This window comes from Berghia stephanieae, chromosome 7 (assembly GCF_034508935.2).
Source record: "Berghia stephanieae isolate SIO BIC M18660-M18661 chromosome 7, UCSD_Bste_1.3, whole genome shotgun sequence".
Lineage (NCBI taxonomy): Eukaryota > Metazoa > Mollusca > Gastropoda > Nudibranchia > Aeolidiidae > Berghia > Berghia stephanieae.
Window position 1 is genome coordinate 33,278,227 of NC_088366.1, and position 14,568 is coordinate 33,292,794.

Here is a 14,568-nt window from a genome sequence, read left to right on the forward strand (position 1 = left end):
GTTGTTTTTTTGTTTGTTTTTTTTTTTGTCTTTATGGGTTTTATGGCGCTTACCCACACATCTAGGCCATATCAGCGCCAATAAAGAGGAAGACAATAGGATAATGTAGTTAATGTTCTAGAATCACAATTAAAGCACCCAAGAAAAAGTAAGACAAAGGGGAATTGGTTCACATAAGGAACGGATATAGATTCCAAGAATACACTAAATGTCTCATCCTGACATTTATTAAAAAAAGAAGAAAAAACACAAACTTGAGCTTTCATATGGCGCAGCATCCACTAAACATGCTTATAATGCTTTACAAGGGGTCCCTGACCAACAGCAACACATAACATGTAGAACGAGGCATGACGCCTGTAAGGCAATATTACATTTTATTCCGGCAGAGTCAACACTGTTAACGGCCAGGTGCTAATTTTAAACATGAGTACGGTGAGAAAACGTGAGTAAAGAGCATTTTCCAAGGACTTAACTATGCGCAGAGCAAGGCTCAAACCCAAGACTTTCAATCGGAAAGTGAGTGTCATCCCACAAGACCACATAGCCTCAAAGGTCCCCACTAAAAGGAAACAACTCAAATGGTTACAGATCTTGACTTGTATATCATCTTTCTGTTATGCACTGTATTATTTTTTTGTTTTACATATATAATATATATGTAAAACAAAAAAAATAATATACAGTGCATAACAGAAAGATGATATACAAGTCACAAAATATCATCTCCCAAAACTCTATTATATTTGATTGTTTCCCTCACAGCCAGAGTATTCCAGCCAGGGCCAGGACAAAACCAAGTAATCAGTTTGTTTATGTTTTTTATGTTTTAAGGGTTTTACGGCGCTTGCAACACATTAATGTCATATCAGCACCAGTGAAAAGGAAGAAAATGGGATAGTATTAAGTTCTAGAATTACAATAAAGCATCCAAGAAAAGGTAAGAGAAAGGGGAATTGGTTAAAATAGGAAACATATGTAGATTCCAAGAGCACACTATCAAAGAATTTAGTTTGAGATCACCTAAAAGTCTCATCCAGACACAAGCACAGGTCCCCACTAAGAGAAATACACTCAAATGTTTACAAATCATAAATAATATGTAAACAAAACATAATACACTGCATAACAGAGAGATGATTTACAAGGAAAAAATATATCATCTCCCAAAACTAACTATACATTTGAATGTTTCCCTCTCAGTCAGGGTATCCGGCTAGGCCAGGAAACACCAAGTACGTAATCTCATTCCAAGGCAAAGACAGAAAGCAAGTTGGAAAACAAATATAGGGGGATAGAAGACACAGTAAGTATCTCCCTGTCCACTGTGGGAGTCAAGTAATCTCATTCCAAGACAAAGACAGAAAGCATGTTGAAGTTTGTAACTTCAAATTTTGAATATTCCACAGACCACAATATTTTTCTTTTATTGGAGGTGTGAGTCTATTCCACTGTCTTAATGTCGATGGTATGAACGAGTACAGGTGAGCATCCACTCTTGAGTGGGGAAACCATAAACTTGGATAACTTCCTCATATTTGGTTTCCAACAGAGACAATGCTGCTAATGGCCAGGTACTCATTTTACACCTGAGTACGGAGAGAGAATGTGAGGAAAGAGTGTTTTCCAAGAACTCAACTATGCGCCGAGAGATGCTCGAACCCAGGACCTTTCATTCCTAAAGTGAGTGTCATGTCACAAGACCACATAGCTCCATGAAACACAGTCGGTGCCTCTCTGCCCACTTTGAAAGGCCAGAAAACAAGTGTGTGTAGGTGAGTGTATTTAGATTGTCACACTTGTAACTCTGTGAAGCACATAGAGCATGACTTAGTCATGGTTATGCGTTATGCAAATGGGCTGAATTAGCATATTATAGCATTGGGTGAAAATCCTTACTCTGGAATTGAATTACAAGGTGGCAACATGGCATGCAATGAGGTTAGCAAGTGGTGCCGTACGATTATTCAAGGCTTTCAATAAAAGACAATTGGACTAAAAACTGTGTTGTTTCGATAAAAAGTTTATTGAATACCAAAGTTTCTCTCTCTCTCTCTCTCTCTCTCTCTCTCTCTCTCTCTATCTCTCTCTATCTCTCTCTCTATCTCTCTCTCTCTCTATCTCTCTTTCTATCTCTCTCCAAATGCTTATCAATTGTCGCATAATGCTGCAGCGCTCACTGTAATAGTGGTAGTAATGTTAAAACGAAACAGTCACACTAAATCACATTTAGAGGCCTTGATAATCTCAGACTCAGACACATACATTGTATAAAATGTTTATAGAGAAACAACAGGCAAGATTAACATTGAGAGACTAGAGAAATGATATAAGTAGGCAAGCTTTGGCTGATAATTAAAAAAAAAAACTCAATTTGAAACTTATGCAACTGCTAAATTATTGCCAAAATATAACTGTTTAAAAAAAAAAAACGTGGCACTTTTAAGATTCATATAATTTTTTTTTTTTTTTCATTTAAAAAATGAGCATTTTTTTTTTTCTCAAGGAAATATGTAGTTTATCTTTATGTGAATACATGAACACATATGAAAATTTATTTACCAGTTGTAAGAATTAATCATTTTACATGAAAAAAACTCCTACACTTAAATGGCACTGGGTAAGTCTGCCCCTGGCCTCTTTAACAAGTTGTATTCTGTCTCTTATGGAACAGATGTAATGTTTGACTTGAGGAATCCTATTCCATTCTTTGACCAATATCACAGAGAGATCTTCAAAAGTCCACACATTCTGTCTTGAACATAGCAGCCAACCAATTCATAGGTTCTTGATTGGCAAAAGATCAGGAGAATCTTGAAATTCTGTTCCTCTATACAAATACTATTGATTGCTGCAATGCTGCTGTCTTGTTGGAAACATTCAGTTCTTCATGCTATTCCATTGTATGAATCATACTGGATTGTAACGTAATATCGTATTAAGCTACCTCTCAGTATTGACATTTCCCCACAAACACCACCCCAGACCATCACTCTGAAGGGGTGATTGTCAACGACCCATTCATTATGACAGCAAAAAGTAATAAGAAGTGTTACTGCATATGACAAAGGACCATTTGATGGTATTGGAGGAGCTGCCATGCGTGCTATTTAAAAGACAACTCTCCAGAAAAGGGTTGTCATCAATTTTGCACAGGAATTTGCAACTGTGACAAGGGATGCATGCCCAAATATCAACATCCTTTTTGCGTGCCGAACATGATGTAAATGTTGTGAAAAACGAAAAACAAAGTGAATTCTCTTTGATCAGCAAATCCCCCTAAAACAATCAAAGACACACACAACTTCTTTTTATTTTAGATCAAGAGGAACCCTGTTAGAAGTCTCGGATGTGAGCAATTTTCAGTCAGGTGATGTCAGTCCAAATTCTGGACAACTGAAGGCCATTAAAAACAACAACCATCAATAGCAATGCTCAGATAGATGATGATAGAGTTCAATGGTCATTTATCAACCTCGAACAGCCTTCAACCACCTCATCTGCAGTGATTCCTAAAGTTGACCTTGAAATTACTTTATAAAACTACTTTGCTGTTGATTATATTGAAAGGTTTTACAGTGGACGTGTTATTTCCAAAGATGAAAGAGGGTTCGATAAGATAAAATTCTCCCACCAACAGTCAAATTATGTTTCATGCATTTTCTGTTTCCAGAGTTTCAAAATTTTGATCTTGTGAACAAAACCAACATTTTCTATGGACCAGTGATTTTGAGTGCTTGTGTTGACAATATTAATGACACAATTATTGCGTTTAAATACAGAAACCATATTTAATAAGGATTAAGAACAATACAAGAAGTTGTTAACAGCTGGCAAACTATTCATGACTTTGTCAGTTATTGTGATGAATCTGATCGGAAAATTTAAATGCATTGACTTTGATATTACTTGGCTGTTGTCAACAATGAGAAATGAAATATGAAGGAAAAATGAAAAATAAATCTTTTTAGTTCAAAAGAATAATCCCCATTGAAATCTTTTCTTTTACATCATTTCCTTATGACATAGATGGCAATTAATAATTTGAGAATTATTGTGTTGTTACTTTTAGTGTTCGGACGTGTCATGTCAGTTACCTAGAGTAATGGGTCAAAACCAATAAAAAATTTTTAAAGAGCACTAAATCTTATTCATTGTTTAAATATATCCCCTAGACTTGTTTCTTTTCGGTTAACTTTGAATAAAAATGTAAATGTCCAAATCAGAAACGTTGCAGATTGAGAAAAGTTACTATTGCCTTCCTATTTTCTGTGACAGTTACCAAGTACATTACTCCAAATCAGTATGATTTGTGGGATTTAACATCACAACTCTTACTTTAAACTAGATTGGTATCTTTACTTGCCTAAAGTGACACATGCTTTCTATCAACAAAATGTTTTGGTTGAAATCTGTGACGTGCATTGTTTAAAACTGGCTTCAACTGGCTTACAAATGTCATGTCAGTTCCGTGAAATGACCCATATCCATATTAATGATAATCAAGAATAACTCCATACTACAATTATCACACATATCAAATAAAAAAATTACGGGTTATTGTCAATAATTACATGGGCAGCTTTCTGACATTCTAAAATAAATCTCTTACAATTTAATAATGTAATTATCTTTTAAACCTTATGAGGAATTCCAAAGCACAAAAAAAAATAATTCTGATCTAGTCTTCGATAGACGAAGTAAGATATTCAATACAATTACTCAACCACAAAATAGCTTCTTTCAGATGAGGTGAGTCTCCAAACTGCTGATCAAGGTTTGATAGAAACTTGTAAAGAAGGCGATACCGATCCAGGATGTCAAAGCCACATAGCCTTTGAAGTTTTCGAAGACATACAGGGCACAGGAAAAGAGGTTGGGATAATGCATCAGATATGGACGAGCTTTCATTCATGGCACATAGGAAGAAGGAGCAATGTGAGAATCCAAACACATGACAAACCTCGTGGGAAATTGTCTGAAAGTAGAACATTTTGAATGAAGAAAAAAACCAACCATTTAAAGATTTATTGATCAACATGATGCTTTTATACTGTATGAATACCTTATGATATTGACGTATATGCAGACATTAATCAACTTTTTTTGTGATATCATCACACTTATGGGTGGTATAACAAGTTGAAAAAAAATTAACAAAAGGAATTGTGAATCCTGCAGTCCTTAATAAACAAGCCAGGGTTGACAATAGAGTAGGGAGTGGGGTATAGTGAGACTTCACTGATCAATGGGATTTGTTTTGAAGTGTCAATCATATCTATTTGGTTGGGTACATAACTAATATAAATGTAATATGGTAATAATTTTACTTAAATAAGAGTGGTGTTGCAAGAGAAAATGTGCAACCTAAAAATATAGTAGAAGTCACTTGCGTTTGGATGGAAAGTCATGGGTTTGAATCTCAGTGCAAATTTAAAGACTCTTTCCTCATGAAGCTGGAGTGGGAAAAAAAGGCACTATACACAGTTAAAATGGGATTCGGTTGCAGGCACACTTTAAATATTCCGAAAAATCTTTTAATAACCTTATTGCCTTGAAAAAGAAAAACAAAAACAAACTCATAGCATTTTGAAGATAATTATGATAAAATTTAAATCAGTATTCCAAAAATATTTTTGAAAATCACTTTACAAATTAGTAAAAGTATCCAGTGCAAAATCGGTCAACAAAAAACAATAACAAACAAACAAACAAAAAAAACCACAAAACAAAAAAAAAACAAAAAAAACCCCAAACAAATACCCAAAAAAAAAAAAAAAAGAAAAAAGTGAGGACAGACTCAAGCGGAGACAAATTGAAAACTGAATGATAAAAAAACACCTAGTCCTCAACAGCTCAGGTCATGAACCAATAAGTTCTCCAGGCAATTGCACTGTGGCCCACATGGATATGAGGGGGCGGGGTGGGCGGTTCCTGTTTCAGGCACTTTCACATTTATACTTGAGCATTATTATTTACTCCCACCAACAGATTCCAACTGACAATAAACATTTAATCGATGGATTAACTGCCTTGGTAACAGTTTCCTACAATAAAAAAAGGAAGGAAATAAAAAAAAATTACCTTCAACAATTTCCAGACTAGTTCTCCATCTACCTGTGAGACATCACAATGACTTTCAGCGTTGTAATTCATGATTTCAAAACGACCAAAACTGATTACAGCTGCCTTTTGAATATTAGATGCCTCTCCAAGAACAAAGTTGAAGCCTTCTGGGTATAAGTCAGTCCAAGATATACCAACAATACACCTTCCATCCCTGGGTAAAACGCTTTGAAGGAAGGGGTAGAGATCTGTTACACAATATTGTTTTTGATTGGTTATTTCATTAATTCTGGACTTCACACTCCAACCTTCATCACTAACAAATATCGGTGGTTGAATGGTGACTTCCATTCCCGAAAAAAAGATCTGAACAAAGCCCTGGAGCATTTCAAAGAAAGTCAGTCTGATAGGATTTGTGGTGAAAATGAAAGACGTGATGAACTGAGGGAAATCGTCAATGGGTTGTATGTAGATATTATTTCGAATGGGCATGCACATGGAGTACATGTTGAATAAGTCATGTGCAGCTCTCCATTGCACATACGTCTGTGTACAATTTAATGGAGCTGAATTTTTCATGGGAACAAAAAGATTGGTCATTTTTTTTACATGATGAAGTATTGGGTTTTGTCCATTATTCTCTTCCTCTGTTGAGTGATCATTGCATCTCGAACTGGAAAAATTTGGTGTATTGTTCTCTTGACCATCTGTAAAAGAGAAAAAAAAAGTAAGAATATACATCTTCATACAAAGACAATGATGATGATGATGATGATGATGATTAATGCTCTCTCCTTCATTACAAATACTCACCCATACCAAAACATGAATAAGAATTAATTAAATAAGGCAACAGTCATGTGGTAAATGATTGATACATAATGCAAGTAGCAGATGCATTTTCACAATTACTTACAACACAAACACAGTGAGAATTCAATAAAGATAATTCTTTTTTTAACTTCAACCATGACGGGGCCCTATCCAAAGCCATTCCCTAGTTAAATGTTAAAATAATTGTAAAATTGTATTAGTCTCTTACATGATTAGAGTCAATGCCAATGGTATTTTCTTTCTTCTCTTAATTTGCAAACCACCTCTGGTCATCATCATCATCATTGCCTTTTTCACCCTGGGTCAGGGTATAGGCCACAGACAAACAGTTTCCATCCTTCTCTATCCTGAGCTAACTTTTTTATCTCATTCCAGGTCTTACCACTTCTCTGTATACCAGCGTCTATAATTCTTCTCCATGTTCCTCGTGGCCTTCCCCTTGATCTTCTGCCCTGAGGGTTCCAGTCCAATACTTTCTTTGTTATAGTTGAGTCATTCTTTCTAAGCATGCGTCCAATCCACCTCCATCGTCTTCTTCCTATTTCCTCTCCCACTGGTTTCTGCTGTGTTCTTTTCCATACTTTTTCATTTTTTTATTCTATCCATCCATTTTATTCTGAGTAGCTTACGCATGCACCTGTTTACGAAAATATGTACCCTCCTTATACATGCATGTGATGCGTTCCAAGTTTCACATCCATACAGTAGGACAGACTTCACGTTTGAGTTGAAAAGTCTTAGCTTTAGTCGAAGGGAGATATCTTTAGTTCTCCAAACTCTGTTCAAAGATGTGAATGCAGCATGTGCCTTTCCTATTCGTGCTTTCATCTCTGCTTCCGTGCCTCCATCCTTGTCAATTATACTTCCGAGATAGCAGAAAGTGTCTATATCTTCGAGTTCCTGATCTTTTACTTTGATCTGCTCCCTTTGACGCATACCTATCCTCAAGACCTTTGACTTTGCAGGGTGAATTCTTAGACCAATTGATTCCGAGAGGCTGTTTATAATTGTGGTTTTTGCTTGCATCTGGTCCTGGGTCTGGGACAAAAGAGCCAGATCATCTGCAAAATTCAGATCATCCAACTGTGTCCAGGGGGTCCACTGTATCCCATTTTTTCTCCCTTTGGAGGTTTCCTTCATTAGCCAATCAATGGCAAGGATGAACAGGAATGGTGAGAGCAAGCATCCCTGCTTGACACCAGTCTTAATTTCAAAGCTGTCAGTAAACTGATCTTCATGTACAACCCTGCAACTTGAACCTTCATACATTTCCTTAATGAGGTTTACTATCTTTTCAGAGAGTCCATGATGTGCCAGAATTTTCCACAATGTTGCTCTGTCAATACTGTCGAAAGCCTTCTCGTAATCCAGAAAGTTGACAATAAGAGGAGAGTTCCATTCTATAGACTGTTCCACTATGACTCGCAGAGAGGCAATCTGGTCGGTGGTTGAACGGTTTTTCCGAAAACCTGCCTGTTCGTCCCGCAGTTTAGCATCTGTTGCATTCTTAATTCTCTCTAAAATAATACGGTTGAAAACCTTTCCTGGGATAGAAAGAAGAGTGATGCCTCGATAATTATTACAATTACTGAGGTCCCCTTTCTTTGGAAGCTTGATAAGATGTCCTTCCTTCCAATCCTTTGGGAATATCCCGTCATTCCAGATTCTCTCAAATAGTGGGTGCAGGGCCTCAGCATTTCTTTCCGCATCAACTTTTAGAGCCTCCGGTGGAGTCTGGTCTGGTCCAGCAGCTTTCCCCCTTTTCATCTTGTTAATGGCACCCACAATCTCTGCTATCGATGGTGGATCACAGCTAATTGGTAGCTCATTCCTTGCAGGCAAAATTTCTGGCTGGTTGTCTGGTGGTGGTCTGTTCAGAAGGCAGTTGAAATGTTCCCTCCATCGTTCAGATTGAGCCTCTTTTCCAAAAATAGTTTTCCCATCTTTGTCTTTGACTGGTATCTCTGGTTTCCCATATTTTCCAGCAAGTGTCTTGGTAGTTTGATAAAGGATCCTCATGTGTCCTCCTGTCGCTGCTGCTTATGCTTTCTCTGCAAGTCTGTTCATGAATGCTTCCTTGTCTTTCTTCACAGATCTTTTGACTTCCTTAGCTATGGCTCGATACTGCTCTTGTGCATCCAGTCTTGAAGCCCTTGTTCAGCTTGCATTCACTTGTTCCTTCCTTGTTCTCCTCTTTTCAATAAGGTCCAAGGTGGTTGGACTTATCCATTCTTTATGTTCCGATTTCTTTACCCCCAATACCTCGTGGCAAGTTGTTATGTAGACTTCCTTGATCTTTGCCCATGTGACTCTGTCCTCCTCGAGCTCAGTAAGCGGTTGGAATCTATTACTCAATTGTAGTTTGAATTCCTCATTCTTTTCCCCATCAAGTGCATTCACCTCGAATTTTCTTATTGTATGTGATCTGGTCCCATGTTTTCTGAGTCGGAGCTTAAGCTTTGCCAATAGCAGGTGGTGGTCTGATCCAACATCTGCCCCTCTCCGTACTGTCACATCTTCCAATGAATGCCTGGATCTTCGAGAGATACAAAAATGATCAATCTGATTTTCTGTCACACCATCTGGTGAGACCCAAGTTGCTTTGCGGATCCTCTTATGGGGGAACACTGATCCTCCAATCACCAAACTGTTGTATGCACAGAAATTTGCAAATCTCTCACCATTATCGTTCATTTCTCCCATGCCGTGACATCCCATGATACCTTATTAACCTACGTTATCCTGTCCCACTTTTGCATTAGCATCTCCCATCAATATGTTGATGTCTTTCCTTGGCAACTTGTCAATGACTTGTTGTAGCAGACTATAAAATGTATCTTTGTCCTCATCTGTTGCATCATTTGTTGGGGCATAGATCTGTACAATGTTCATGCTGATCTTCTTACTCCGTGTTGTAAAGGACGCCATGATGATCCTTTCTCCTTGTTGTTCCCATCCTCTCAGTGACTTCTGGGCAAACTTGTTAGAATTATTCCTACTCCCTGTGTATGAATCCCGTCCCCTCTCCCTGAATATAAAATCTTCTCCCCAGACTTGAGGTGTTTCTGTCCGGATTGTGGTGTTTTGTCACAAATGTAGGCGTCTTGATGTTTTACATTTCAGGATGTATTTAAGTGCTATAGTAGTGAATTAGCATTTCTCTAAACTGTTCTGTGATGATTGAATTTACAATGATAGGTGGTAGGTTGTTCCACATGTGTAAAGAAGAGTGGAAGAATGACTGTTCATAGATTTGTATTTGGGAGCGCAGCACTGTGAATCTTAGATCATGTCCCCTTGTTCTTGATCTCATTGTTGCTGGAGGAAGGTTGTTTGGTGGTTTTGCTACAAGGTTGTGGAATACGCAATAGAGCATTGTCAATTTGGATTGCTTCCTTCGTTGTTTCAAATTTGTCCACTGTAATGTTCGAACCATCTGTGTCATGTTGTCAGTGGTTTTGAAATTGCCTAATGCAAAACGTGCTGCTCTCCTTTGTAACATCTCAAGTTTATCTTTATTTCTTTTTGTGTTAGGGTCCCAAACAGTGCTTGCATATTCAATGACTGGTCTTAATAGCGTTGTCTAACATTTGACCTTGATGGAACTGGAGCAGCTGCTTATGTTTGTGTTCAGAACAGCAGTTATGGAATTTGCTTTCTTTGTGATTGTGTCTATATGGCCATTCCAATATAGGTTAGTGTTGATGTTTAGACCAAGGTATTTTGCAGTTTTTACAGAAGAAAGTTCGGTATCATGCATCATATACTTGGAGTGAAGTGGCTTCTTTTTGTTTGTCACTTGCAGCACTTCAAATTTGTCTGGGTTGAAGCTCATTTGCATGTGTCAGCCCATATTTGAAGAATGTCATTTGAATCCAATTACTCATTGATTCATTTTTTTTTTTTTTGAATCAATAACTTCAACTACAGTGCTTGCTCATTCTTTAATGTTGCACTATTGTTGCCTACCCCACTATTGCAGAAAATAGTAAGACCATTTGCCAAGTTAGAGTATAATAAAAGTCAACCTTTATGGGCTAAAATAACTCACCTTCACTATTAAGAGGTAATGTTTGAAACAAGCTTTGGTATCCTGCTTCTCTCTCACTTTTACGATCAGTGGTCAAGTACAGCTTGCCTATGGAAAATAATTTACGAGCTGATGCAGGAAGGTTTTCCAGATTACCTAGAATAAAATGAAAAAAAAAAAAGAAGATAATTACTTAAAACTATTAAAAAACTTCTTGCCTTTTATTCTTAAAAAAAATATTAAAAACAAAACCTTTATTGATATAGCATCGAATCAGCTGATGCAATGATTCATTTATTGTAGACTAAGGTTTATACTGGTCATGCAGGATAGCATCTTACAGCTCAGCAGTAGTTGATTGTTTCATGAGAGAATTCCATAAAATATAACTGCATTTTTGGTTATGGTTGTTGATTTTCAAATTTTTAAAACAACAACACAAAAGCAAAGAAAAGACAATATCTCAAGCTCTTATTAATTTAAAAAATCTTTTTGGTTACAGGCATTTTCAGTTTAATATGTTTTTACTGTATTAATAATAAGATAATTGAGTTAACACCAGACTATCAACAGCCTGCATAAGCCCAATCATTGAAAGCCAAATGAAAAACTAGTTTTCAACTTTAAGAAGTGGTTTAGTTTATGAAAAAAATTATATTCCATCGAATATCATGTGAAATGTCATTCAAGTCATCCATTTGTCTCTCTACAATCTAATTCTCTATAAAAAATAAAGGAAACTTTAAATTTAAATAGAAATAAAATTGTTGGTGAGGGCTGTGTACCTAATAAAAATCTGGTGTTCCAATCCTCTGAATTTGTGAATGGCTTTGGTAATGTTGTACATTCTCTTGAAGAGGACGAAGCTTGATCAAACTTTTCATCACTTAGTTTATCATTGGATTTTGATTTCGTCACTCTCACTCTGGAATCTTCCCCATCCTCCCCTGCTAACTCGTCAGTTGAGGAACATTCTTCATCATTCTTACTAGATTGCTGACCCATCTTCTATGGATATAAGAATAAGCAATTTCAAAACAAGCATTTAACTTTCTATTCCGTACATCAGTCAAACTCAAACAAAATCATAACATAAAATATAATGGTTTTGTATATTATATTACTACTTCTGTTGTACATCTATTCTTAATAGTATTAATAGTAGAAATATAATTTACATTATGTAAATTTTTAATGAATTTTCCTTTCCTTAAAACGATTTTTAAAAAAATACCTTCTATTCAAGAGATTTAAAATTAACTTTAGGTCAAAAGGCCTGATAGTGATCGTAATTGTGTTTACTTGTTGTATCTTTGTTAGTGTAAACCAGTGGTTAGGGATCTTACAAACAAGACTCAAGTGTCTTGAATAAACTAAAATTGTTAAACATTGTAAAAACAAAGATAAAATGAGTAAACTAAGTTGAGTATCCCTTATAATTGTAACAGATCGATATCATCTCTCTATAACCAGATGATGTTTATAAAGTAAATATGAAGATTGATATAAGAACGGTTGTGGGAGATATATGGATCAGGGAAAGATAGAAAGAGAGAAACAGAAAGAGAGAGAGAGAGGGGGGACAAAGAAAGAGTGAAAGAGAGAGAGAGTGAAAAAGAAAGAGGAAAGAGAGAGGGGGGGGGGGGGCAAAGAAAGAGTGAAAGGGAGGGAGAGTGAAAAGGAAAGAGAGAGAGAGAGAGAGAGAGAGAGAGAGAGAGAGAGAGAGAGAGAGAGAGAGAGAGAGAGAGAGAGAGAGAGAGTAGTTTAATTGATGGGGCTTTTTTTCTAATTAGGGGGAAGTTATTATAATTCTCCGTTTAAACTGACCTATAACTGTACTACCACTCTTGACCTACTTACAAATAAAATCTAGACTCATTTACCGTCTTCCCTACCCTCTTCCTTTTCAACCATCAATTACCTTGTCTCAATTTTGACATCTGGCACCAGTTTGTCTAGACTGACGCCATAAAAATGGGAGTGTTAACAAAATTCATGCAACTGAGCACATGTGTCAAAATATGACACAAGATATGATGGTGATTATTTCAGGGATCCACCACTTGATCTGAGCATTTATCAGAGGAAAATGTTTGACACAGGAAAATCCCCGAATTCTGCAGAAGATTATCATCACTGATTTACCCCTCGCCCACCACATTCCTTTTCGACCATCAATTTCCTTGTCTCACTGATTCTCACTTTTGACATCTGGCGTCAGTTTGTCTAGACTGACGCCATAAAAATGGTAATGTCATCAAAATTCATGCAACTGAGCACATGTGTCAAAATATGACACAAGACATGATGGTGATTTTTTTTACCGATCAATCACTTGACCTGAGCTTTTATCAGAGGAAACTGTTTGACACGGCAAAATCAACGAAAAATTTCTGAGAAAATCCCAAAATCCCGGAATTAAGTGGAAAATTATCATCACTGGATAAAACTATCACCAGAAATAAAATTCAAATGGACGGTCAAAATCTCTAACAGTAACAGTGAACTTTGTAGGAAAACTAGTGTTCAAAGAGGAAATGCACTGGAATGGATATACTATAGCGTTAGTTAAGAACCTAGCCTATGTGGCGAATTCTGGAGAATCATTATAAAGAAACTTTCTAGCTAATGGTGTGTATTTCATTCTTAATTGGTTTTGGCTAGAGGGAGACTATGACTAAGATTTGGCTTTCTGGCGTACTTATTTGTTTATGGACGGGAACTGTTTCTTTATGTTGAGGAGGCGAGGGTTATTTTTTTTCGTTTTTATTTTTACTCATTACTTGTACTTGTTTGTTTTTGTTACTGTTCTTGTTTTTATTTGGTGGGGGGAGGGGTTGTTTGTCTTTTTTTAGGCCTTAATATTATTTTAATGCTTTCATACCCCCCAGAAAAAAGTTGTTGGCCGTCCATTAAAAAGATTATAATTTTACTTTTATTTTTTTTAAAATTTTATTCTCTTCACTTTATATATGCTAAAGAGACCACGATTTTGGCCTCCTGCCCATGCAATAAGAATATCATAAAAGGAAAGAGAGAAGACAAAGATTGCATCAGCCATGCACCACAAAAATTATTTCAAAATTATCAAAAATAGAGGAAAAAGAAAATTAACTTCATTTTTGAGTTGTTCGGCCAACAACTTACAACTCTCTTCTGGCCTTTTTTTTTGGTTGGGGGGGGGGGGGCATGATAGTAATATAATTACATACAGGCCTATAAAAATAAAACAGGAACAGCAGCAAATACAAAAAAACAAGTCATAAATAAATAGAAAAAAATTTGACGACTCCTTTCAGAAGGTCATTGTGACCAAAACAGTAAAAGTAAGGGCCAAAAATAATCTCTAAAAGTAAAAGTAAGGGCGAATGGAATGATGAGTAAAATGAGATGAAGAAAGTCTCTCATAGATAGAAGCTCATATTCATTTAATAGACGCTAAAACAGTGGTTACTTTTTAGGGGACACCGCATATACATACGGATAAGTATCTCCTTTACTTCCTAACTTCACTAACTAGATACCTACTAGAGCAACGCTGTTGTGTAAACAAAGTCATCGACTAAATTTGTGTAAACAAAGATTTTGTTTGGCTTATCTACCTTTACTTCCGTACGTAGTATAAACTCGACAGTAAA

The 14,568-nt window shown here is 36.4% G+C and overlaps 1 protein-coding gene across 6 annotated transcripts in view; it reads right to left on the reverse strand.

Annotated features, from left to right (window-relative positions):
- Positions 1-2,005: 2,005 nt before the first annotated feature.
- LOC144977114 (archaemetzincin-2-like) overlaps positions 2,006-14,568 on the reverse strand; it is a 12,593-nt gene continuing 30 nt past the window's right edge. Inside the window, exons 1-5 of one of the 6 annotated variants that reach the window (XM_078921936.1) lie at positions 14,533-14,568; positions 11,716-11,938; positions 10,952-11,086; positions 6,085-6,773; positions 2,006-4,978 (exon numbers count right to left, since the gene is read on the reverse strand). The exon at positions 14,533-14,568 is cut by the window's right edge and continues 30 nt beyond it. In XM_078921936.1, the coding sequence (XP_078778062.1) occupies positions 4,682-4,978; positions 6,085-6,773; positions 10,952-11,086; positions 11,716-11,938; positions 14,533-14,568 (1,380 nt within the window). In that variant the 3' untranslated portion in view covers positions 2,006-4,681. Of the gene's footprint in view, positions 4,979-6,084; positions 6,774-10,951; positions 11,087-11,715; positions 11,939-12,851; positions 13,203-14,384 lie in introns of those variants that run through there. The other 5 variants (XM_078921937.1, XM_078921938.1, XM_078921939.1 and 2 more) reach the window with 5 other exon arrangements.